This window comes from Gymnodraco acuticeps, unplaced genomic scaffold, assembly GCF_902827175.1.
Source record: "Gymnodraco acuticeps unplaced genomic scaffold, fGymAcu1.1, whole genome shotgun sequence".
Classification (NCBI taxonomy): domain Eukaryota; kingdom Metazoa; phylum Chordata; class Actinopteri; order Perciformes; family Bathydraconidae; genus Gymnodraco; species Gymnodraco acuticeps.
In genome coordinates this window covers 121,660-146,221 of record NW_022992011.1, presented here as the reverse complement: position 1 = coordinate 146,221, position 24,562 = coordinate 121,660, and the positions used below count along the sequence as shown (strand labels likewise).

The following is a 24,562-nucleotide window of genomic DNA, read 5'->3' as shown; positions in this document are numbered from 1 at the left end:
TGTGGACTGCACCGACATCCATGTAGCTGCCCCCCAGTAAGATGAACCAAGCAAAGAGGGTCCCCATCATGCCCAAGGACATCCAGCTGGCCCGCCGCATCCGCGGAGAGAGGGCTTAGACTGACCTGAGACCAGCACACCCAAACACAACAGCTCTTTTAAGAGCCACATACATTTTCAAAGAGTTGCAATCCTACGTTATTATAATGATTAAACTGGTTCATGTATCACTTAGTTTACTGAACCGTGATGAATGAAAGAAATTAGTGAGGTAGTGGTTTACTGAAGTTACAAAGACATTAATATATGAGTAACAGGTCAGTGTAAACACAAGCTTCTGTCAATTATGGATCATTCAAACTATTTATATAAAAATATGTAATAAAGTTCTAAAACAAGTATTCGGTATATTCCTTGATAGCTTTTGGAGAAGGTTGTTTTTAAGTTTAGTAAAATCTATCGTTTCAACTGTTTCACTTTATAAAAAGGGAACAGGTGAGTAGAGCATCATTGAGTTTCTTATTCTGTCAGTAAATTATCCAAATGAATGTTTTTCATTATTTTAGTCAACCCTAAACAAATTGATTGTACCTTTTAATGATGACCTTACATGGTCGGCAAAGTTAAATTAACTTCAGAAAATTAAATCTGTTCTGAGAAAAAACTAATAAATGTTTAAAGATAGGAACTTGCCATCCCACTGAAAAACAGTCCGTAGAGATTTAAAGGCGTAGTTGTAGTTCAGTCCAACGTTTCATTTGGATTCATTTGACAACAGTCAACTATTTTCATAAAGAATATATATATTTTTCAAAGTCAACTTTATTGTCAATCTTACTCAGTTTGAGAGATCAAAAAGACGTTTAAATAAAATTATACAATTTACAGATATGTATACAAATATATATATCCTATATACACCATCATGTATAATGATGGTGTATGATGTAGAAGGAAGTGTGGTAGATAACAAGTAAATATAGAGTTACATACAGATCCATGTTACAGCAAAAGATGGAATAACTAAGAAGCACGCAGTATAATAATAATTACATGCAACAATTAAATAACTGCTCAGCATCTCCACCACAATCCCAATCTGCTGTGTCCTGTTTTCCTCCCCTCTGCATAACACCCCATCACACATACGAAACACAACGCAGAGTCCGAGGGTGTTAAGAGTATGTTTATTGAAATGTCCTCCTCTCTACTGGCCAACACAGGGAGCATATGCTGGGTGTAGAATTGTTCCAGGAGGAGGAGATTTCCATGCCATGCAGGGTCTTTGGGGATGGGGATGATGATCGCCTCCTTCGTGGTCCACACAACAAAGTAGCAGAGACTCCGGTCTGTGATGTGCAGCTGCCCTTGGACCTGGTGCCAGTATGGGTGATTCTCCTTGAGAATATATGACCCACCCTCCTCACGGAGACAGAAGGATGGTAACTGGACTGCCTCCGCGATGGTCATGTTCCTCTGGCTGTGTGGACACTTCACCTCCAGCAGGGCAGATGGCTGCACAAGTCCATCGGGTGATGCTCCCAGAACACCCGACTCACTCACAAAGAGACCAGACTTGATTCGAACACTGTCACTTGATAGGCCTCCACAAAAGCCTTCACCCCTTCGGCCTCGTTTACAACCCCCCAGTTGACAGTTGGCGATGTCTCTGGCCAGTGGGTTGTATGTCTCCTCTCGCTGTTGGTAAAGTTGAGACACCGGCTGGACTACTTTGGAAGTGCCAGGCTTCCTCCACTGGCACTCAACATCTGTGGAGCTGATCTGCCACATGGAAAATATTGCCAATGCTGCAGCGTGGCTGCATTTGTACATCTCCTGTGCACAATCACAGACAGCGCTCTGCATCACGCCATCGTCTCCCATGCAGATCTGTCAAAATAAAGTAAGTACCATTTGTTAGCATGCTATAATAGATTGAATGAGCAATAATACAAGGATGGTCCGGATCTGGGGGTGGGAGGGTTTATTTTTCCATAGTTTTGTCCTCTTGTCTGTTGTTATTGTTTGTTTTTCTGTATTTTTTGTAATTTGTGTTGTATTGGTTGTGATTGTACATTGTATTTTTCTAAATGTGTATGAATACGTTTTTGAAAAACATTTGATCAACAATAAAAAAGGATTTGGTCAGGATCTAGACTCATTGTGTAGTTTATTAATTAATCAATGCTCTCTACATTAGGAAAACACATACCGGTGTACCAGAGGGAGTCACACACAGCTGTGACTAGATAACCAACATCCTTGAATCGACACACAGCAAATAAACTCAAATGACACAACGAGAAAAAGGAGATCACACATACAGTATAGTCGATATAAAACTGGCCGCTTCAATCTGAAGAGCAACTAAAACAAAACACGGGAGTGTACCTTGTTCTTGTGAACACTAATGTTATCCACAGCATACACAGAGACCACGAAGTTCTTAAGGAGAAAACTAGTTGCTAAAACAAAACACGTTAGTGTACCTTGTTAGCTAATGTTAGCTAGCTGACATTAACGTTACACATTGCACTCATATTACTCACCGAAACCTTGTAAAGCCGGTCCCGCATGCTGGCTCTTACAGAACCGACTAACTCCCCTTTCATATAGGTACAGCTCTCAACGTGCCCAGACTTGTAGTGATTTTCACATCGTAAAATACTTTTATTCTCATTCTGAAAGAATGTGGTGAAATGTGCTAACGTGACGGCCATCTTTATGTTGGTGACGCGTATTGTGCGAGACGAGAGACCTGTAGTTCACTGAGCGGTTTCACACGAAACAATGTGTAACTTCACAGTTTTACGACACATTTGTATTTTTTTGACTTGCAAAATGTTCTTTTAAATTGACAAACATCATATGTGTCATTCGTGGCACAATTCAATCGGGATCAAAAGATAACCTTTCTCTCTCCATTGACTTCAATGTATAATTTTCCGCTTCCGGGGTCCCATGGAGGCTTTCGGAAGGGGAGGGACTTCGCCTCTCTATACCCATAGAAGACTTTCTATTGGCCAGAAGCCTCTTCAAAAGAACGACGGTTCGAATCCCACCTGACCCAAACAACATTTCGCATTCAGTTTCAAAATGTTGCTCATTATACACAAACACTACATTTACATTTTCAAACGTTTAAAGTTAAAGTTGAAACAGATATTTGGAGTTAGAAATGAATTATTCTTTGCTTGCTGCTTCTTATAATAGTTATTTTAATCTTAATATATAGCAATAACACCACAAATAATGATATCTTAATATTAGTAATAATAATGTTTTATATAATATCTTTGTAGTTTTACTTATAATTAATATTTTAAATATGTTGATTGTACAGATGTTTACATTGAGCATATGAGTGTGTTTCATTTTCTATCACTATTACTTCCTCTATCAAGTAAAGACAGCCACAGTGATGCATTCAAGATCATTTATTCAAAAACAGAAATATAAAAATAGAACAACAAATATATAAAAAACACTGAAAACACAATACAGAGAGAACAATCAGATCCTGAAAAAAGGATTGAACCATATTATATTCTTTGTATTTTTGGACTATATGATATGTTGTATTGCACCTTAATATTTATTATAATATTATAATTTAGCAGAAGATAGTGTATTGTTTTGTTATAGATTTGTTTGATCTCACCACCATCCATTATCTGAAATGTTTTTCACCTCATGCTCTTGTATGGTTACTATTCTGCATTCTATTCTCATTTTAGTGATTTATACCCTCTTACTTGGTATTTGTTTAATTGTATTCTAGTGCAATTATTGTTCATTTATTTATTCTAGTATATAATATTCTAGTGTAACATTTAAATACATTACATGTTTAAGGCCCCAGCACTGACAAGGTTGGAGTGGAGGACCCATAGAAATCCTTGAAATGATTATTATTCTTTATTATTAATTGAGTTTTTTGAGGGCATTAACCAAAACTGTTTTGTTATTGGCAGGATTGGCAGGACTGGTGAAAAGGCTGATAGTTTAGGGGTCTCGTTTGTGTTGCAGGCAAAACGTCTTAGTTTGTATGTTAGTATGCAACTTAGTAGACCCAGGAAGTGGCGTGTGCATGTGTGTATGTGAGGGTATGTTAGGGCTTCCTTTTGTCTGCAATCCATCTGTCCCTTTCAGCATCATAGAAGTCCGACTGCTGGAAGTCCGGCCACGTCATCTCCTTCTCCATGCCCTGTGCATTATATAAGGAGAAGACTCTGGAGGGGCAGTAGATGTACTTCCCTGGAACCCCTGGGAAGTATGCATGGATATGAGGGCTGTTGGGACCCTGCTTCAGGGGTTGGTGACAAATCCTGCAGAGACGGCCTGTTGGCAGCTGCACAGCTGCCTTCCTCTTCCCTCTCTCCTCTGCAACCTTTCTCCACTCTGCCCCCCTCTGTCTGGCAGCCTCCAGCTCTCGCTCAAAAAACGCAGTTGCAGCAAAGTTCTCAAAAGACATCCTGGTGTCTTTGAGGCCTTCTTTAGCATAGGTCTGAAAGACCTTGGTGGAGCAGTAAAAGTATTTTACCGTTTTTGACTGGTAAAAAAAATGAACTGAAGAGCCATCCCCAAGATATCTGGATTTAGGCGTCTTTTTCAGAGGCTGCTGCTGTTGCTGCTGTTGCTGCTGCTGCTGCTGTTGTTTTGCCAGGACGTCTGACACAATCTTCTCCACTGAAGCCCTGCTCAGTGAGTCCTCCTGTCTGGGAGCCACAGCTGGAGGGTTGCATATGGCAGGTGGCAGAGTTATGACAGGCACACTGATAGTTTGGCTACCTGAGGTCAAACTATGCCACAGCTGCTGTGTCTCTAAGACCTTTTCTGGGGATGTGTTGAGGGAAGAGCTGGTGTTTTTTAATTTTGCCAGATGTTTCACATATCGTGAGATATGTTGGACTGTGGTCGGGTGAAGGAGGCTGTTCCGGTCTGTGCATCCCCTCTGGACCATGGCAGCGTAGTCCGCATCCACCCGCTTCAGGACATCTTTGGCACCACAGTGGTTTACCAGAAGCTCGTCGATGGCAGCTTTCATGGGTTCTGTCCACCGACCATGGTCCAAGACTTGAATGAGGCCACCAGTTTTAATTGGTCCAGTGCGGGTGGCTCGAGGAGAGGAGGACTGAGGCAGCGGTGCTACCCCTGTCAAGTCTAAAAAAGAAATATATGTTAATTATATTGTTTTATGCCAGTGTGTTGCAAATCAATTAGCTCTTTTAGTCATTTCACTTCACAGCTAATTTAACTTTTGTGGGACAAATACATGATTATCTTATATTCCTACCTCTTGTTCTATTATGCTTTTCAATGGCTTTTACAGTTTGCATACACTTGCTTAATGATTGTTGTTAATAAACAATATTTCAACATGATGATATTACATATATTATGTGCACGCCTGTTTTTAACAGTGAGGTAGTGTAGGTAGTAGGGGTGTAACGGTACACGTACCCGTACCGAAATTATTCGGTACGGGCACTTCGGTTCGGTACGGGTGTGTACCGAAGTGTACCGAACGAATATAACGTTAAACGTAAAAAAATTAGAACGTGAACAACTTTTTGGAAGTAATCTCAGGTGCTGCGGGCGCAGCATTCAGAGTCATTTGCTCACATTGGGTTCCACGCGTCATAGAGCGAGCAAGTAATTTCATTGGACGAGAGAGACATGCTATGAGAGCTGGTCACAGGGATGCGTTCAAATTTAGTCAGTAATTTGAGGAACTCTCAAAATGGCGAACGCAGGGAAAGTGGAGCTCGAAAATCCTCCACCAACATTAAAGTCTCCGGTTTGGGAACATTATGGTTTTGCAGTTGCATACAACGATGACGGACAAAGACAGGTGGACCGAACTAAAGCTGTTTGTCGGCATTGTTCGACACACATTGGTTACGCGGCCGGCAATACAACAAACATGCACACGCATCTGAAAAGACATCACCCGAACGTAAATATTACCGGTATCAAACGAAAAATGACTGAAGTGCAAACTCAACTCCCACTATCATTTAAGCCTCCACCACTCGTAAAAAGTTCCGACCGAGCCACAGCTATCACAAACGCCATAGGTGTTTTCATAGCAGCGGACATGCGACCATATTCCGTTGTGGAGAATATAGGGTTCAAACACATGTTGAGAGTGGTCGAGCCTCGTTACCAGGTTCCCTCTCGTCCGCACTTCAGCCAGGAAGTGATACCAGCACTTTACAATAAAGTAAAAACAACAGTTGTCCACGACCTATCCAAGGCATCTTCTATTGCTCTAACGACCGATGGGTGGACATCTCGGGCCACCGAGAGTTATTTAACTGTAACGGCGCACTACATTACACCCGACTGCAACTGGAACATGCAAAGCCACGTCCTGCAAACTCGCCCCCTTTACGAACAGCACACAAGCACAAATCTGGCAGAGGTACTGAAGGAGGTAGTGTCAGAATGGAAGTTGGAGAGGCCAGGTAACACAATTCCAGTCACAACAGATAACGCAAGAAACATTGTCAATGCAATCAGTGAAGCTGGACTGGGCCCCCAAATTGGATGCTTTGCTCACACAATTAATTTAGCTGCACAAAAAGCAACAGGAATCAACCAGGTGTCCAGGCTGCTAGGCAGAATCAGGAGTGTTGTGTCTTTCTTCCACCGTAGCACAACAGCTGCACATATATTGCAGTGCAAACAGGAGATGCTCAATGTGCCAAAACACAAACTCATCCATGATGTCCCCACTCGCTGGAACTCCAGTTATGACATGGTGGAGCGGTATCTTGAGCAGCAAGCTGCTGTTTACTCAGCATTGACAGAAAAGACCCTCAAGAAAAACAAAAACATTAATACATTGAGTGACCAGGATGTGAGAATGGCAGAGGAGGTAATTGAGGTCCTTAAACCCCTAAAAACGATCACAACACTGATGTGCACTGAAACAACTCCATCAGTTTCAATGATCCTGCCTCTCAAAACAATGCTGATTAAATCCATGGGACCAAATGAGAAGGACTGTCTAACTGTGAAGGAAGTCAAAGCTGCCATCAGAGGGAGCCTAAAGGACAGATACACTGACCCTGCTCTTCAGGACTTTCTTCATAAATGCACAGCTGTAGATCCAAGGTTCAAGGCCCTTTCTCATGTGGATAATGCCTGCCGTGAACACATCTACAACAGTCTCACCACAGAGATTGTGGCCATTGAAGAACAGGTATACAATTAATTAATTTCCTTATGCATAAATTCAATTTTTGCTTAATTTGAAACATGTTATAGCTGTTACAATGTGAATAGTACTCTCATGTAAAATATAACATTATTTCTGTCATTTAATTCTGCAGAGGGAGGCCACAGAGACAGCAGGAGCCATGTCATCCGCAGGGAGAGCAGACCCAGAGGAATCTGTAGAATCTTCCTCCTCCTCCTCCTCCTCCTCCTCCTCCTCCCATCCTCCTCCTCCTCCTCCCATCAGGAAGTCAGCCATGGCAGAACTGTTTGGTGAGCTCTTCAACACTGAGGAGAGAAACAAGCCCACTTTGCAGCTGGTGAAGGGAGAGGTTACCTCATACATGGCAGCGGACAGCACTTCACTGGACTCCGACCCACTTGCATGGTGGAAGAACAATGAGGCCAAATATCCTCATGTTGCCATGTTGGCAAAGCGCTACCTGGCTGTATCTGCTACCTCTGTCCCTAGCGAGAGGGTGTTCTCCACAGCAGGAGACATTGTTAGTGCCAGCAGATCTGCCCTTTCAGCAAGCAATGTGGACAAGTTAATTTTTCTAAAAAAAAACCTGAAAATACAATGAGAAGCAATCTGCCGGCTAATGTCAATCTGCTGGCTGCTCAGGTCTGAGTACTAGTATTACGAACAGAGTACTACAGTACAGTTCAAGCACAGATTTCAGTTCATCGAAATGCTGCACTTTTATGTTCATTTTGTTATATTTTTTATTTATTAGAGTTCACAGTTTAATAATAATAAAAAAATATATATATATATTTTATGTTTTGTGAGAATTTTTTCTGCTGTACCGAAAACGTACCGAACCGAACCGTGACCTAAAAACCGAGGTACGTACCGAACCGAAATGTTTGTGAACCGTTACACCCCTAGTAGGTAGGTAATTTGAATGACCTGTATCTATCAAAGGCTCTGGTTTTTGTGTGGCAGAGGCTTGTGTCAAAGGCAGCAGGGACTTGGTCACAACATCAGAGGACTGCCGGGAACTGGAAGACAGAATTGGCACTGCCCCAACTGGAGCAGCACAGGATTCCTGAAATAGCACAAATATAGTGAATTAGTTAGTCAGCCAGTCTGTCAGTACTTGACAGTAAGTAGATATAAATATGAACTGGATTACCTGAGAGTCTGTGCCCACTACAACAGTAGGGGCAGGGCAATGATGCTCTGTCTCCATGGCTACTGCCGCTGGGTTGTTTGGCTGTGCCCTGTTCTTGTCCCAGTTCAAAACAACAGGACGACAGCCTGGCTCCACGTACTGCAGTCCAAATCTCTCCCCCGTGTCCCTGTTGGAGAGCTGCAGTGCTGGGTATTTGGACCTTCCTGTCACTTTTACAGAGATGGTGTTAAGCTCTGAAATCAACCGGGGGTCAAACACGGCTGGCAGCTCCACATCTGGTTGTTTCAGGTCCACCAGCCTCTGGTAGTTCCAGCGCACAACTCCAGTCATAGCTTGGGCCTGGAATAGTTCACAGGACACCCGGTTGCCTGTCACCCATTGGGCTTGGTGTCCGTGGAAACCCTCCTGCTGAGAGGTGCCTCTCACAGGGATCCACACAGGCACGGCAGCTCCCTCGCCCTTGTTGTAATTCAGCTGCAGGGTGCCACCATACCTGTAGAGGATTCCCTCTCCCACTTCAGGGTCGCTCAGGCAGCCTCGGAGGATGTGGATGCGCTGGATCCTCCACACCTTTAACATTGAGTCTTTGAAAAGGAGCAAATCATTGGCATCCTTTGCCATGTAATAGTGATGGAGGACGTCTTCCACTCTTTGCAGCAGTTCCATTGGCTGTGGCACCTTTGTCCTGCAGTGCTCTCTTATGTGCTGCTTTGTGGGGTTAGCAGGAGAAATTCTGCAGAACGTGTACGCCTCCTTCAGCTTCTGGAGATCGCTGTGGTCCACCACAACGAACGCTGCTGAGAGGAACTGGCAGAAGGAGCTGTACAACGAATGATGCTCGGAGACACACTCCCTGGTAAACCGCCGCATACAATGAAACAAGTCCAACTTGACAATAATGTCTTTGTTAAACTTGTTCCTTGATGCGCAAATGTTCTTGAGATTTCCAGAGGTGGCCTCTGCCAGGATAGCATCTGTGGTCCTCCAGCTGTCCCACAAGTGCTCCTGAGCCCCAGGTTGAAGGACCTTGAAGGCAGCGCAGCAGTCCCTAAAGCATTACAAAGAAATGTCATTACAGCTGAAAACCTTGTACAATATCTTCGTACAAAATGTGTGTAATAATTAACTGTAATTATTCATGTGTATTATATTTATGAAGAGTCAGATTACAGAATTAAATGCACAAAAAGAATCAACTGTTTTCAATTTAAACTTGTTGTTTATACCTGTCCACCCACTGGTAGCGTGCCTTCTCCACTCCAGCCACAGTGTAGCGTTGAGACAGACCCTCATACAACGGGTTAAGGGACCTATCACACTCTGACTGCAGCATCACCCAGCTCAGGATCATCCAGTTCTCATTCATGATGGCATAGGAAGACATGGTGCCAGACGACCGCACAACCTTCCTAGCCACTCTGCGAGTGTGATCAGACCTCAGGGCCTGTCCAAAGGTCCCCTGAAGCAGCAGAGTAAGGAGCTCCTCCTGCCGCTGATACTCACGGACCAGGCACTCCACCAGGTAGTGGGAAGAGACAGAAACTCCACACCAGCCATCACCGTCCGAGTATCCACCAAATGGAGCCGGAGTATCTTCCTGTCTGAGGAACCCAGTGATGGTCCTTTGGCCGTAGACTCCTGCCTCAGCATCCCTGACATTCTGCACACACAGCAAGTAGGCCAGGTGAGCTCTCTCATATTTGAGATTGAGCGCCTCCGTCAGCTGCTTGGACGTGTCCTCTGGGGATCTGCCGCTGCGTCTCATCTCATCCAGTACAGATTTGCAGACGGCCTTTTTGTGCGTCAGGAAGGCCGGCACGATGTTGCTGATGCGCTGGGGTAGCTTCTCCAGCCACTGGGGCTTGTCAGCATGCCAGTACTTTTTGCAGACCTTGCAGGTGAGTCGCAAAGCTAAAATATAGTACTGGCCGCTTGTCCCAAGGATGACTCTTGGCCTTCCAATGCCAAAATAAACGACCTGAGGGTTGGGAGAGCCATAGAGACAGGGCAAGACAAAGTTGTTTCTCACCCTCTCCATGATCGCGTGCTCTGGCTTCCAAATGAAATATGGATGAAGCTGATAGTACTTGGGTGAAGGCAGGTCAGAGATTGAGTCTATGAGCTCAGGCTGAGGCGGATAACGCCACAGGGACAACATGTTCATTAGGTGTCTCACTGGACGTGAACCTGGCCACAGACCCAATGTTTCCAACTCAGTCTTCATCCAAATCTGCTGCTGGTGCGAGCAGTTCCAGTGGGCAACATCCTCACTATAGCCCGGAACAGAGGCTGCAGGCTGGTGTGGTGCTGCTAAGGGGACAGGAGGCACTGGGCAAGTCAGAGCTGAAAAACACAGTAAAACATCAGTTACATCAGATACAATTGAATAAAGCTCTATATAAATGACTGCTATAATACAGTGTCACAGATATCCATACCTTCATCGAGGACAGTGTCTCCCTGCGCTTCCACAGGGGCTATATTATGTGGTGATGAATCTGGGATGATGAGATACAAACAGGCAAGTGACGTATACACATTATCGAAATTAAGAAGCAGCATTTAAGAAGTTGTGAAAAATGAAAACAGAGACGATGATATCATTACTTAACTTTACCTAAAACGTGAGCACTATACTGTATGACACCGTGACAATGTAAAAAAATAAAAAAAATAAAAAGAATTATAATGAAGTTTGAACATGTACAGTACATTTATATAATCACTGTGTATCTAACTGGATCCACCTACTTCGTTCAGTGTAGAGTTTTGAAGGAGAAAGATTCAACATCGCCCTCTCCAGCTCCTCGTCCTCCTCCATCACTAGGAGATTAAACAATAACATGTATTATGTCAATGTCATGTTCACCTTAAAGCAGTATTTGCATATTACTGTGAGCTGACCTGGAGTGCTGGATGTCAGAGTGGAGGTAGCTGATGCAATGCAGCCTTCAGCCGGTGGTGGACAGGACTCAGCCCTCTGCTGCTTGAGGATGTACTGCTGAAGGTTGTACATCTTGCTGTATCCCAGATCTGCTTCCAGGTGTCTTTGGCCCTGGCTCCAAAGCCGACAGTATGTTCCCCCTCTGACGCCACTGGTGGGGCAGGCTTCCTGGAGCACAGGTACTTCCTCAGATCCTCAATTTCCTGGAAGCTCCTGGCGTAGTGCAGAAACGACAGCAGGCTGTCCTTGCTAGGCCCTTGGGGGTTGAAGGTCCCACCTCTCTCCTCCTCTTCCACCTTGTCCATCAGGTAGAGGGTGTAGCCGACGTCATATAGGCGCATGGTAGGCGATATGCCTCTGGCACAAGTTTATAGGCTCGTAGTATTGCAGCTTTGACCTGCTCATAATAATTGCTGTTTACTACACGCGTCCAACTTCCCACCAGTTAGGCTACTACTCAAGCAACTCTACTCTACACTGCACACAAAAAAACCACACATGCTGTCAAGGGCTGTTCTACAAAAGTAGCACTACTCCCCAAACTGGCACCTGCCCGAGACAGTCTTTGAACGAGCCCCAATAAGTTACGGCCACAACCTCTACTCCGCTGTAGTGGCTCGCGCTCAGACCCGCAACATGAAAAACACACGCAACAACCAGTACTTAGTAACCAGCATTTATTATTCTGTCAACACTTGATGCTGTCACCTTGATTCCAATGTCAGAAACCTGTATTTGCCTAACTGAATAGGTTTAAAGAGAGAAAACATTTTGACTAAAAGTCGACTAAAATGTAATTTTTCATCGACTAAAACTAGACTAAAACTATGAAGGATAGAAATGACTAAAACTAATAACCATTTTCGGCTAAAGACTAAATCAAAAACAGCTGCCAAAATTAACACCGATCCTCTCCTCCTGCCAGCTTCTCCGTCTGATCATGTTGACCAATCGCAACCGCTCCACAGCCCAGACGGCCCAAAATGGCCGCTCGTCTCGCTCCCATGAAGTCTTCCAGCTGGATATCGAGGGAGCATTTATTATTCTTGAGCCCATTTCTACAACGGCCAAACAAGAAAAGAAAAAGGTCTGGAGGACTGGCCAAAAGGAACAAAAAGAAGGAGAGAGCCCGAGCCAGCCACACCAGGGGCCGTAGGACCCAGAGCTCCCCCCCCTAACCAAAAGTCAAATGTAAACCCCATGGGAACAAAATAAAGCCGCGAAAACTGGACTACCAGGTCCTCCAGGCTAAACGTAAACACATCTACAAAATACAGAAGCCTATAGCTCAAGCCCCACTAAATAACAAAGGGGTATATCAAATTATTTATACTACATGGTCCATATCTTAAATATAAATAATACCGTAGGAGTTTTTCTTTTGAAGGTAATAAATAAATATAACCACAATAACAGTTACTATAACACATTAGGATTCACATTTCTTGATTAACAGATAGCTCTTTATCTTTGATAATGTATCACAGACTTTGCCCCAACCGGGGGTCGAACCTGCGAACAGAAGAAATATCAGCTGGCTAAGACAGTGGTTCAGCACCATGGACAGCATCAGTAATGCTGCAATTTCATTGGCTGTCACTTTATGCCACCCCTACCCAGGCTACTTCCAGTAACGTGCTCAATACATGTGCATCAAGGTCCAACTTCAATGCGAACATGCTCATCAAGCTTGACCTGTTCCATTGTTTGAAGCGGTTGCTGCGTGAGTGTGTGTCCGAGCATCATCTCCCTCTACAGCTCTTTGGCTCAGTTCCTGTCTGCAGCCTTTTCTGTGGTGGATCAGGAAGACCTGCAGAGGCTTAACGGTGCATAGGCCTTCTGTGGAATCCAGCCTGCCAAGCCAACAAAGCCTCACACACGTGAGCACTGCAGGATCAGGATCCCACATCCCGAGGAGCTCATCAAGAGAGTGGAGGGGGTTTTCCAGCACTTCCACCTTGCAACAGACCCTAACGGGCGCCCTCTCTTCAAAGCCTCTCTGCTGAAATGCTGGCGTATTCAGCGGATACACATCCTGCGAGGTTGCCTGAGCGATCCAGAGGTGGAAGGAGGGATCATGTACAGGCATGGAGGAACACTGCAGCTGAACCATGTGCCAGGTGAAGGAGCCAAAGTTCCTGTATGGATCCCCATCAGAGGCACATCCCAGCAGGAAGGCTATCACTTCCACCAGGCTCAGTGGGTCACTGGCACACGCGTTTCCACAGAGCTGTTTCAAGCTCAGGCGATGACGGGGGTGGCCCGGTGGAATTACCAGCGACTGGTGGACCTGAAACAGCCAGATGTTGAACTCCCAGCCGTCTTTGATCCTGCATTGATGGGCGAGATCAATGCAGTCTCTCAACAGGTGTTTGGCCATGTTAAGTATCCTGCTTTTTATCTCCCTAACAGAGACACTGGAGAGAAGTTTGGCCTGGAATATGTGGAGCCTGATTGCCGCCCAGTTCCTCTAGACTGGGATAAGCACAGGAGTAAGGCAGACTCTACCCAGGCCCTGGATACACCTCCTCAAAGCAGCAACCCCACTGCCCAGTCTGAGCTTCTTCAGCCACGCTTCATCCCCCCAACCAAGCTGTTTCAGTTTCCTGCAAACCTTCCTTCAGTAAAACAAGAGGTGACTGCAGGAACGACTCTGGAGCCTCACACAGAGCCAGGTAAACTTTAGACGCACAGACAAAGTAGTGAATAATCCTTCAGCATCAGTGACTGGATTCCAATCATTTATTTCTATACAGAACCTTTGTTTTCTTAGACATTAATGAATATCTGTCTTTTGTTGTTATAGAAACCACATGTCTGAAGTCTCTGCTGTCCTCGCCAACTGCGGCTCGCACTGGACCTGTGAAGACTGGTGGGAGGGTGTTTGTGTTGGACCACAAGCGCTGGACAGGCCCTATGAGGCAGGCTGTTGACAACCTGCTCAACAAACACCATAGTCAGAAGGACATGCTGAAGCTTGTGGACAAGGACTATGCTGCTCTTGTGCTTGACTCCTGCACAGACCCAAACAGTATGCTTCACCCAACAACAAAACACCACATTTGTCAGTATGTGAAGCATCTCAGCAAGCTTCTGAACACCAGCTCCTCCATAAACATCAGCCCGGAGAAACTGCAAGAGAGGCAGGTCCTCTGGCACTCTCTCACAGAGGGTAGTGAGACCACCAGGGTGCCAGTTGTTACCATGCCTGTTGCTGTTTTCAACCCCACACCTCCTGTTCAGACCCCAGCCACACCTCCTGTTCAGACCCCAGCCACACCTCCTGTTCAGACCCCAGCCACACCTCCTGTTCAGACCCCAGCCACACCTCCTGTTCAGACCCCAGCCACACCTCTGACACAAGAATATATTGAGAATATTGTCAGAAACATTATGGACAAACACCAACAACAACAACCAAAGAAACAGACTTGTCTTTCCTGCGGCCAGCCAAATGCCCGCTTCGAAAATGATGGGTATTCCATCCACCACCTCTACATGCAGGGCACTGTCAGATACTTCTACTGCTCCACCAACGTTTTTAAAGCTTATGGTGCTGAAGGTACCCAAACAGTCCTCATTCACACAGGATTCCCAGGAGTAGCAGGGAAGTATGTGTACTGTCCTGCTAAAGTGTTATCACTCTACAGGGATCAGGGCATGGAGAAGAAGATGACCTGGAAGAACTTCAAGGAGTCTGCTTTTTATGAGGCTGAAAAGAAAAGATGGGAGGCTGAAAAGGGAAAATGACAAGGTTTTTTTTCATGAATAGTTATCACTTCTGTTGTTTTCCTCCTGTGTGTCTGTTAATGCCAAATTGTCATCCTGTGTGTTTTAAAACTTTTACATTATTTAATTCTCTATTTACTACTGCTTTATTTACTTTTTTATATTTACTTTATTTAACAAAATATTATTTACTTTATTTACTTCTACCTTATTGTTACTTATATATTATATGTTTTGTACATAAGCTGCTTTGTTTCTGTTGTTTACAATAAAGATGTTTTCTTGATTAATATCTACATGTCTCATTCATAAGTAAATTATTTATACTACATGGTCCATATCTTAAATATAAATAATGCCTTCGGAGTTTTTCTTTTGAAGGTAATAAATAAATATAACCACAATAACAGTTACTATAACACATTAGGATTCACATTTCTTGATTAACAGATAGCTCTTTATCGTTGATAATGTATCACAGACTTTGCCCCAACCGGGGGTCGAACCTGCGAACAGAAGAAATATCAGCTGGCTAAGACAGTGGTTCAGCACCATGGACAGCATCAGTAATGCTGCAATTTCATTGGCTGTCGCTCTATGCCACCTACGCACGTCTTGCCCTACCCAGGCTACTTCCGGTAACGTGCTCAATACATGTGCATCAAGGTCCAACTTCAATGCGAACATGCTCATCAAGCTTGACCTGTTCCATTGTTTGAGGCGATTGATGCGTGAGTGTGTGTCCGAGCATCATCCCCCTCTACAGCTCTTTGGCTCAGTTCCTGTCTGCAGCCTTTTCTGTGGTGGATCAGGAAGACCTGCAGAGGCTTAACGGTGCATAGGCCTTCTGTGGAATCCAGCCTGCCAAGCCAACAAAGCCTCACACACATGAGCACTGCAGGATCAGGATCCCACATCCCGAGGAGCTCATCAAGAGAGTGGAGGGGGTTTTCCAGCACTTCCACCTTGCAACAGACCCTAACGGGCGCCCTCTCTTCAAAGCCTCTCTGCTGAAATGCTGGCGTATTCAGCGGATACACATCCTGCGAGGTTGCCTGAGCGATCCAGAGGTGGAAGGAGGGATCATGTACAGGCATGGAGGAACACTACAGCTGAACCATGTGCCAGGTGAAGGAGCCAAAGTTCCTGTATGGATCCCCATCAGAGGCACATCCCAGCAGGAAGGCTATCACTTCCACCAGGCTCAGTGGGTCACTGGCACACGCGTTTCCACAGAGCTGTTTCAAGCTCAGGCGATGACGGGGGTGGCCCGGTGGAATTACCAGCGACTAGTGGACCTGAAACAGCCAGATGTCAAACTTCCAGCCGTCTTTGATCCTGCATTGATGGGCGAGATCAATGCAGTCTCTCAACAGGTGTTTGGCCATGTTAAGTATCCTGCTTTTTATCTCCCTAACGGTACGTCCACACAGCAGCTTTTCAAAAATCTTGAAAATCTTGGAGCTGGGCGTGTCTGAAAGCTTGGGGATTTCGCGACCAACAACCAATCACATGAATCTCCCGCCCCCGACATACAAAGCAAAAAAACCCGGTTCTTCTCCACTATTTCTTTGAACATTTTGAACATTTATGAGATTAATGTCTATGGTGCTATTTTATGCTACATTCCATGCTGGCTAATGATACTGTCTATGCTTGCTAGCAACGAAGTAAACTAGCAACGAAGTAAACTGGATATAAAATCCCCAAACAAGCGAAAACCTACCAGTTTCACCCATTGCCTCTGCCACCTCCCTCCATGCCTCGCTCCTCCGGTTTGTATCCCGGTAAGTAAATAGGGACTGGTCATAAAGAACCGGGTGATTTGCTACCGCAATAACTAAGTTCTCCTCCATTTTTGTGGAATATAGAAATGAACTGCGGGTCTGGTTCTTCCAGCTTGCACCGGTTTGATTGGCTAGCGCAGGGGTGGCCAACCAGTCAGAGGTTAAGAGCCACATTTTTTCTATGTTATTGCAAAGAGCCACATCAAACACACAGTCACTGATACCGCTTGTTTCAGTTTTTTGTTTTCTGGAGACAAGATTTCAACCACGTCACTGATGCATTTTTGTGGCATTGGGATATATATTTTTTTAATCCTCTGGAGCAGAGAGAGGAGCTGTGGATTATTGTTATTGATTAATGCATCAGTGTTTCCTAGGGTCAAAAACACTAAACCCACAACTTAAGATGAAAGCGTTTAGTTTATTTAATAAAAGAGCACATGTTCAATGTGAAAAGTGACAGTAGTTATAGATTATTTGCAATTTGGTGGTATATATATATATAACACCTTGAATTCCAGGGGGGGGGCGCGGGGCTCCGTTGGCGGGGCGCGGGGCTCCGTTGGCGGGGCGCGGGGCTCCGTTGGCGGGCAGCGCCCCTCTAAGACAATGGTAGGGGAAACACGGGATAGTGTTTAATCAACGATAGGTTTCCCCCCCCTCAAAGGTGATTGGTTCACTGCATCACAGGTATTATTGTGATTGGCTCTTGGGCCACATCAAAATTAGACGCGCTGTCATCCTCTCATACTGACACCTGACACCACACATACACACGTAGGGAGAGCCGGGACGAAAGTAACACGGGACGAAAGTAACGGAGCTATTTTATCCGAACCCGAACAACTTTGACCGGCCAAATTACGTCAGAATTATCAGCATTCAATACTTAACAGACCTACTAAATATCAGGTTTAACTGTCAGGAGTAGCTAGTGTTGTCACGATCCCAACATTTTGGTTTCGATACCAAGTCAAGAATTGCGATTCCGATTCTTTTTCTTAAAAAAAGGGAAACAGTCTTAAATGTAATTATTGTGCTTTATTTCACACCAGAACCATAACCATAACACAAACTTTTAAACAATGAGAACAATAAATAAAATAAATGACAAGAATTCGTATTAAATAAAATTAATACATTTCTTACAGACGGGCCTCGTGGTGTCCGTAGGCTTGCCCTCACTGTCAGAGATATAGCTAAAATACATCGCTTCTGGCGTCTTTTTTCTCAACAAGCCGAGGCGCAGCGGCAGTTGTACTCCCACTTGCAGCCATGCTTCTGGTTTTCTCACATGCTCTGGCAGCTAGCGCGTGCACGAGAGAGGGGAGGGACTTAGAGCGTGCTTGAGAGGGGAGGGACTTAGAGCGTGCTTGAGAGGGGCGGGACTGCAGGGACGGCTGCAGTGCAGGGAGTGGAAGCAGAGCGCTGAACACACACGGCTCTTATTAAAACGGCGCTTTCTCACCGGAGTACTTTCCCCCGTCATTCTTAAAGTACCGATACTAATGAAACGGAGGAATCGTAACGTTTTTAACGGCAGGGTATCGCGGTATACCTTTCAAGTATCGGTACACCATGCAACACTAGTCAGGAGTCAGTGTCTCTCCCCCAAACTCACACATATAAAATTCGATATGAACTGAAGAGCCGCATGAAACTAGGCAAAGAGCCGCATGCGGCTCGAGAGCCGCGGGTTGGCCACCCCTGGGCTAGCGCATGAACTGTCAGATTTGCATAAACGGATCTGATTGGCTGTCGCTTCCAGCTCAGCCTCAAAAGTTGAACATTGTTCAACTTTGGAATCCTGAACATCCTGGAAATCTTCGCCTCGCCCCCCCACAATGCAGTTCGGCGACAAGCGAGGGAAAGTGACGTCATCCCCATTCAAAGTCAATGGGCGGAGACGCGCTGGAAGCGGTGGACAAATCGCCAAAAGCTGCTGTGTGTACGGGCCGTAACAGAGACACTGGAGAGAAGTTTGGCCTGGAATATGTGGAGCCTGATTGCCGCCCAGTTCCTCTAGACTGGGATAAGCACAGGAGTAAGGCAGACTCTACCCAGGCCCTGGATACACCTCCTCAAAGCAGCAACCCCACTGCCCAGTCTGAGCTTCTTCAGCCACGCTTCATCCCCCCAACCAAGCTGTTTCAGTTTCCTGCAAACCTTCCTTCAGTAAAACAAGAGGTGACTGCAGGAACGACTCTGGAGCCTTACACAGAGCCAGGTAAACTTTAGACGCACAGACAAAGTAGTGAATAATCCTTCAGCATCAGTGACTGGATTCCAATCATTTATTTCTATACAGAACCTTTGTTTTCTTAGACATTAATGAATATCTGTCTTTTGTTGTTATAGAAACCACATGTCTGAAGTCTCTGCTGTCCTCGCCAACTGCGGCTCGCACTGGACCTGTGAAGACTGGTGGGAGGGTGTTTGTGTTGGACCACAAGCGCTGGACAGGCCCTATGAGGCAGGCTGTTGACAACCTGCTCAACAAACACCATAGTCAGAAGGACATGCTGAAGCTTGTGGACAAGGACTATGCTGCTCTTGTGCTTGACTCCTGCACAGACCCAAACAGTATGCTTCACCCAACAACAAAACACCACATTTGTCAGTATGTGAAGCATCTCAGCAAGCTTCTGAACACCAGCTCCTCCATAAACATCAGCCCGGAGAAACTGCAAGAGAGGCAGGTCCTCTGGCACTCTCTCACAGAGGGTAGTGAGACCACCAGGGTGCCAGTTGTTACCATGCTTGTTGCTGTTTTCAACCCCACACTTCCTGTTCAGACCCCAGCCACACCTCCTGTTCAGACCCCAGCCACACCTCCTGTTCAGACCCCAGCCACACCTCCTGTTCAGACCCCAGCCACACCTCCTGTTCAGACCCCTCCTGTTCAGACCCCAGCCACACCTCCTGTTCAGACCCCAGCCACACCTCCTATTCAGACCCCAGCCACACCTCCTGTTCAGACTCCAGCCACACCTCCTATTCAGACCCCAGCCACACCTCCTGTTCAGACCCCAGCCACACCTCCTGTTCAGACCCCAGCCACACTTCCTGTTCAGACCCCAGCCACACCTCCTGTTCAGACCCCAGCCACACCTCCTGTTCAGACCGCAGCCACACCTCCTGTTCAGACCCCTCCTGTTCAGACCCCAGCCACACCTCCTGTTCAGACCCCAGCCACACCTCCTATTCAGACCCCAGCCACACCTCCTGTTCAGACCCCAGCCACACCTCCTGTTCAGACCCCAGCCACACCTCCTGTTCAGACCCCAGCCACACCTCCTGTTTAGACCCCAGCCACACCTCCTGTTCAGACCCCAGCCACACCTCCTGTTCAGACCCCAGCCACACCTCCTGTTCAGACCCCAGCCACACCTCCTGTTCAGACCCCAGCCACACCTCCTGTTCAGACCCCAGCCACACCTCCTGTTCAGACCCCAGCCACACTTCCTGTTCAGACCCCAGCCACACCTCCTGTTCAGACCCCAGCCACACCTCCTGTTCAGACCCCAGCCACACCTACTGTTCAGACCCCAGCCACACCTCCTGTTCAGACCCCAGCCACACCTCCTGTTCAGACCCCAGCCACACCTACTGTTCAGACCCCAGCCACACTTCTGACACTAGAACATGTTGAGAATTTGGTCAGAAACATTATGGCCAACCAGCAACAACAACAACAAAAGAAGAAACAAACAAAAAGGTGTCTTTCCTGCGGCCAGCCAAAGGCCCGCTTTGAAAATGATGGCTCTTCCATCCACCACCTCTACATGCAGGGCACTGTCAGATACTTCTACTGCTCCACCAACGTTTTTAAAACTTATGGTGCTGAAGGTCTGACAGACCCTAAAATGCCATTTGGAGACTTTGCGGAGACAGCTTTCTTTCCGCGGAAACTGGAAGCTATGAAGCAAAGTGTGGAGGCGAGAGTCCAGCTAAAAAGAAAGAACACTGAGCCCGAGCACAAAGGTCGAAAATGCGGATTTTGTAGAAAGGAACTCAAGCAGGGCCCAAACAGTCCTCACATACACACAGGATTCCCAGGAGTAGCAGGGAAGTATGTGTACTGTCCTGCTAAAGTGTTATCACTCTACAGGGATCAGGGCATGGAGAAGAAGATGACCTGGAAGAACTTCAAGGAGTCTGCTTTTTATGAGGCTGAAAAGAATAGATGGGAGGCTGAAAAGGGAAAATGACAAGGTTTTTTTTCATGAATAGTTATCACTTCTGTTGTTTTCCTCCTGTGTGTCTGTTAATGCCAAATTGTCATCCTGTGTGTTTTAAAACTTTTACATTATTTAATTCTCTATTTACTACTGCTTTATTTACTTTTTTATATTTACTTTATTTAACAAAATATTATTTACTTTATTTACTTCTACCTTATTGTTACTTATATATTATATGTTTTGTACATAATCTGCTTTGTTTCTGTTGTTTACAATAAAGATGTTTTCTTGATTAATATCTACATGTCTCATTCATAAGTAAATTATTTATACTACATGGTCCATATCTTAAATATAAATAATACCTTAGGAGTTTTTCTTTTGAAGGTAATAAATAAATATAAACACAATAACAGTTACTATAACACATTAGGATTCACATTTCTTGATTAACAGATAGCTCTTTATCGTTGATAATGTATCACAGACTTTGCCCCAACCGGGGGTCGAACCTGCGAACATGTAATCTAAAGAAATCTCAGCTGGCTAAAACAGTGGTTCAGCACCATGGACAGCATCAGTAATGCTGCAATTTCATTGGCTGTCGCTCTGTGCCACCTACACGTCTTGCCCATGCGGGGCACTATCAGATACTTCTACTGCTCCATCAACGTTTTTAAAGCTTATGGTGCTGAAGGTCTGACAGACCTTAACCTGTTAAGCCCCGAGCCTGTTTTTCGGGTCCCAGAACAAATGACCATATCTTCCCTTCTAAAAGGGTTTAATGAATAATCTTTTTTCTCAAAGCAAGGTTACACCTGTGAGTTGGATGTAGAAGTGTCAGAATCAATATAGATGTTTTTATTTTAAAGTAAATTCAGATTGAACACAGTAAAAAAAAAAAAAAAGTAAATTATGTCCGTCCGAAAAAATTAAATTAATTGTACTTATAGTGAAAACCACCCTTGGATGATGGGTTAGTAGACTAAAAGCTTTAGGAATCCAAACTACAACATATAACAAGTACCCTGTATCAAGATTGATGCAAAACAAGTTAAATTTGACCTTTTTAGAGAGGTTTAGCAAAAAAACAAAAAAAACACTTCTGGGGTCATTTGACCCATCTCTGGCCCCCCTTGCTCGATTTTGCTGATTAACATCTCTTTCTAACCGTCAGAGCCAATGGAATCAGGCCACATCATGTAGACAGCCAGTCACCCTGTGTGAGGCAGACCACATCATGTAGACAGCCAGTCACCCTGTGAGGCAGACCACATCATGTAGACAGCCAGTCCCCCTGTGTGAGGCAGACCACATCATGTAGACAGCCAGTCACCCTGTGTGAGGCAGACCACATCATGTAGACAGCCAGTCCCCCTGTGTGAGGCAGACCACATCATGTAGACAGCCAGTCACCCTGTGTGAGGCAGACCACATCATGTAGACAGCCAGTCACCCTGTGTGAGACAGGCCACATCATGCAGACAGCCAGTCACCCTGTGTGAGACAGACCACATCATGTAGACAGCCAGTCACCCTGTGTGAGGCAGACCACTTCATGTAGACAGTCAGTCACCCTGTGTGAGGCAGGCCACATCATGCAGACAGCCAGTCACCCTGTGTGAGGCAGACCACATCATGCAGACAGCCAGTCACCCTGTGTGAGGCAGACCACATCATGCAGACAGCCAGTCACCCTGTGTGAGGCAGACCACATCATGCAGACAGCCAGTCACCCTGTGTGAGGCAGACCACATCAAGTAGACAGCCAGTCACCCTGTGTGAGGCAGACCACATCATGGAGACAGCCAGTCCCCCTGTGTGAGGCAGGCCACATCATGCAGACAGCCAGTCACCCTGTGTGAGGCAGGCCACATCATGTAGACAGCCAGTCACCCTGTGTGAGGCAGGCCACATCATGTAGACAGCCAGTCACCCTGTGTGAGGCAGACCACATCATGTAGACAGCCAGTCACCCTGTGTGAGGCAGACCACATCAAGCAGACAGCCAGTCACCCTGTGTGAGGCAGACCACATCAAGCAGACAGCCAGTCACCCTGTGTGAGACAGACCACATCATGTAGACAGCCAGTCACCCTGTGTGAGGCAGACCACATCAAGCAGACAGCCAGTCACCCTGTGTGAGGCAGACCACATCAAGCAGACAGCCAGTCACCCTGTGTGAGACAGACCACATCATGTAGACAGCCAGTCACCCTGTGTGAGGCAGACCACATCAAGCAGACAGCCAGTCACCCTGTGTGAGGCAGACCACATCAAGCAGACAGCCAGTCACCCTGTGTGAGGCAGACCACATCAAGCAGACAGCCAGTCACCCTGTGTGAGACAGACCACATCATGTAGACAGCCAGTCACCCTGTGTGAGGCAGACCACATCATGTAGACAGCCAGTCACCCTGTGTGAGGCAGACCACATCATGTAGACAGCCAGTCCCCCTGTGTGAGGCAGACCACATCAAGCAGACAGCCAGTCACCCTGTGTGAGGCAGACCACATCATGTAGACAGCCAGTCACCCTGTGTGAGGCAGACCACATCATGTAGACAGCCAGTCCCCCTGTGTGAGGCAGACCACATCAAGCAGACAGCCAGTCCCCCTGTGTGAGGCAGACCACATCATGCAGACAGCCAGTCACCCTGTGTGAGGCAGACCACATCATGGAGATAGCCAGTCACCCTGTGTGAGGCAGACCACATCATGTAGACAGCCAGTCCCCCTGTGTGAGGCAGACCACATCATGTAAACAGCTAGTCACCCTGTGTGAGGCAGACCACATCATGTAGACAGCCAGTCTCCCTGTGTGAGGCAGACCACATCATGTAGACAGCCAGTCTCCCTGTGTGAGGCAGGCCACATCATGTAGACAGCCAGTCTCCCTGTGTGAGGCAGACCACATCATGTAGACAGCCAGTCTCCCTGTGTGAGGCAGACCACATCATGTAAACAGCTAGTCACCCTGTGTGAGGCAGACCACATCATGTAGACAGCCAGTCACCCTGTGTGAGGCAGACCACATCATGTAGACAGCCAGTCTCCCTGTGTGAGGCAGACCACATCATGTAGACAGCCAGTCACCCTGTGTGAGGCAGACCACATCATGTAGACAGCCAGTCACCCTGTGTGAGGCAGACCACATCATGTAGACAGCCAGTCACCCTGTGTGAGGCAGACCACATCATGTAGACAGCCAGTCACCCTGTGTGAGGCAGACCACATCATGTAGACAGCCAGTCACCCTGTGTGAGGCAGACCACATCAAGCAGACAGCCAGTCACCCTGTGTGAGACAGACCACATCATGTAGACAGCCAGTCACCCTGTGTGAGGCAGACCACATCAAGCAGACAGCCAGTCACCCTGTGTGAGGCAGACCACATCAAGCAGACAGCCAGTCACCCTGTGTGAGGCAGACCACATCAAGCAGACAGCCAGTCACCCTGTGTGAGACAGACCACATCATGTAGACAGCCAGTCACCCTGTGTGAGGCAGACCACATCATGTAGACAGCCAGTCACCCTGTGTGAGGCAGACCAC

At 46.2% G+C, this 24,562-nt stretch overlaps 2 protein-coding genes across 3 annotated transcripts in view; one reads left to right on the top strand and one right to left on the bottom strand.

Annotated features, from left to right (window-relative positions):
* Window positions 1-3,477: 3,477 nt before the first annotated feature.
* Window positions 3,478-24,562, bottom strand: part of LOC117536490 — a 32,262-nt gene continuing 11,177 nt past the window's right edge. The window contains exons 1-6 of one of the 2 annotated variants that reach the window (XM_034201393.1): window positions 11,268-16,565; window positions 10,802-11,186; window positions 9,590-10,706; window positions 8,364-9,411; window positions 8,138-8,276; window positions 3,478-5,163 (exon numbers count right to left, since the gene is read on the bottom strand). In XM_034201393.1, the coding sequence (XP_034057284.1) occupies window positions 4,112-5,163; window positions 8,138-8,276; window positions 8,364-9,411; window positions 9,590-10,706; window positions 10,802-10,925 (3,480 nt within the window). In that variant the 5' untranslated portion in view covers window positions 10,926-11,186; window positions 11,268-16,565 and the 3' untranslated portion in view covers window positions 3,478-4,111. Of the gene's footprint in view, window positions 5,164-8,137; window positions 8,277-8,363; window positions 9,412-9,589; window positions 10,707-10,801; window positions 11,187-11,267; window positions 16,566-24,562 lie in introns of those variants that run through there. The other variant, XM_034201394.1, reaches the window with a different exon arrangement.
* LOC117536491 (zinc finger BED domain-containing protein 1) lies at window positions 5,691-7,962 on the top strand. The gene is made up of 2 exons (XM_034201395.1): window positions 5,691-7,210; window positions 7,341-7,962. The coding sequence occupies exons 1-2, from the start codon at window positions 5,744-5,746 to the stop codon at window positions 7,806-7,808; spliced, it is 1,935 nt and encodes a 644-aa protein (XP_034057286.1). The 5' UTR covers window positions 5,691-5,743; the 3' UTR covers window positions 7,809-7,962.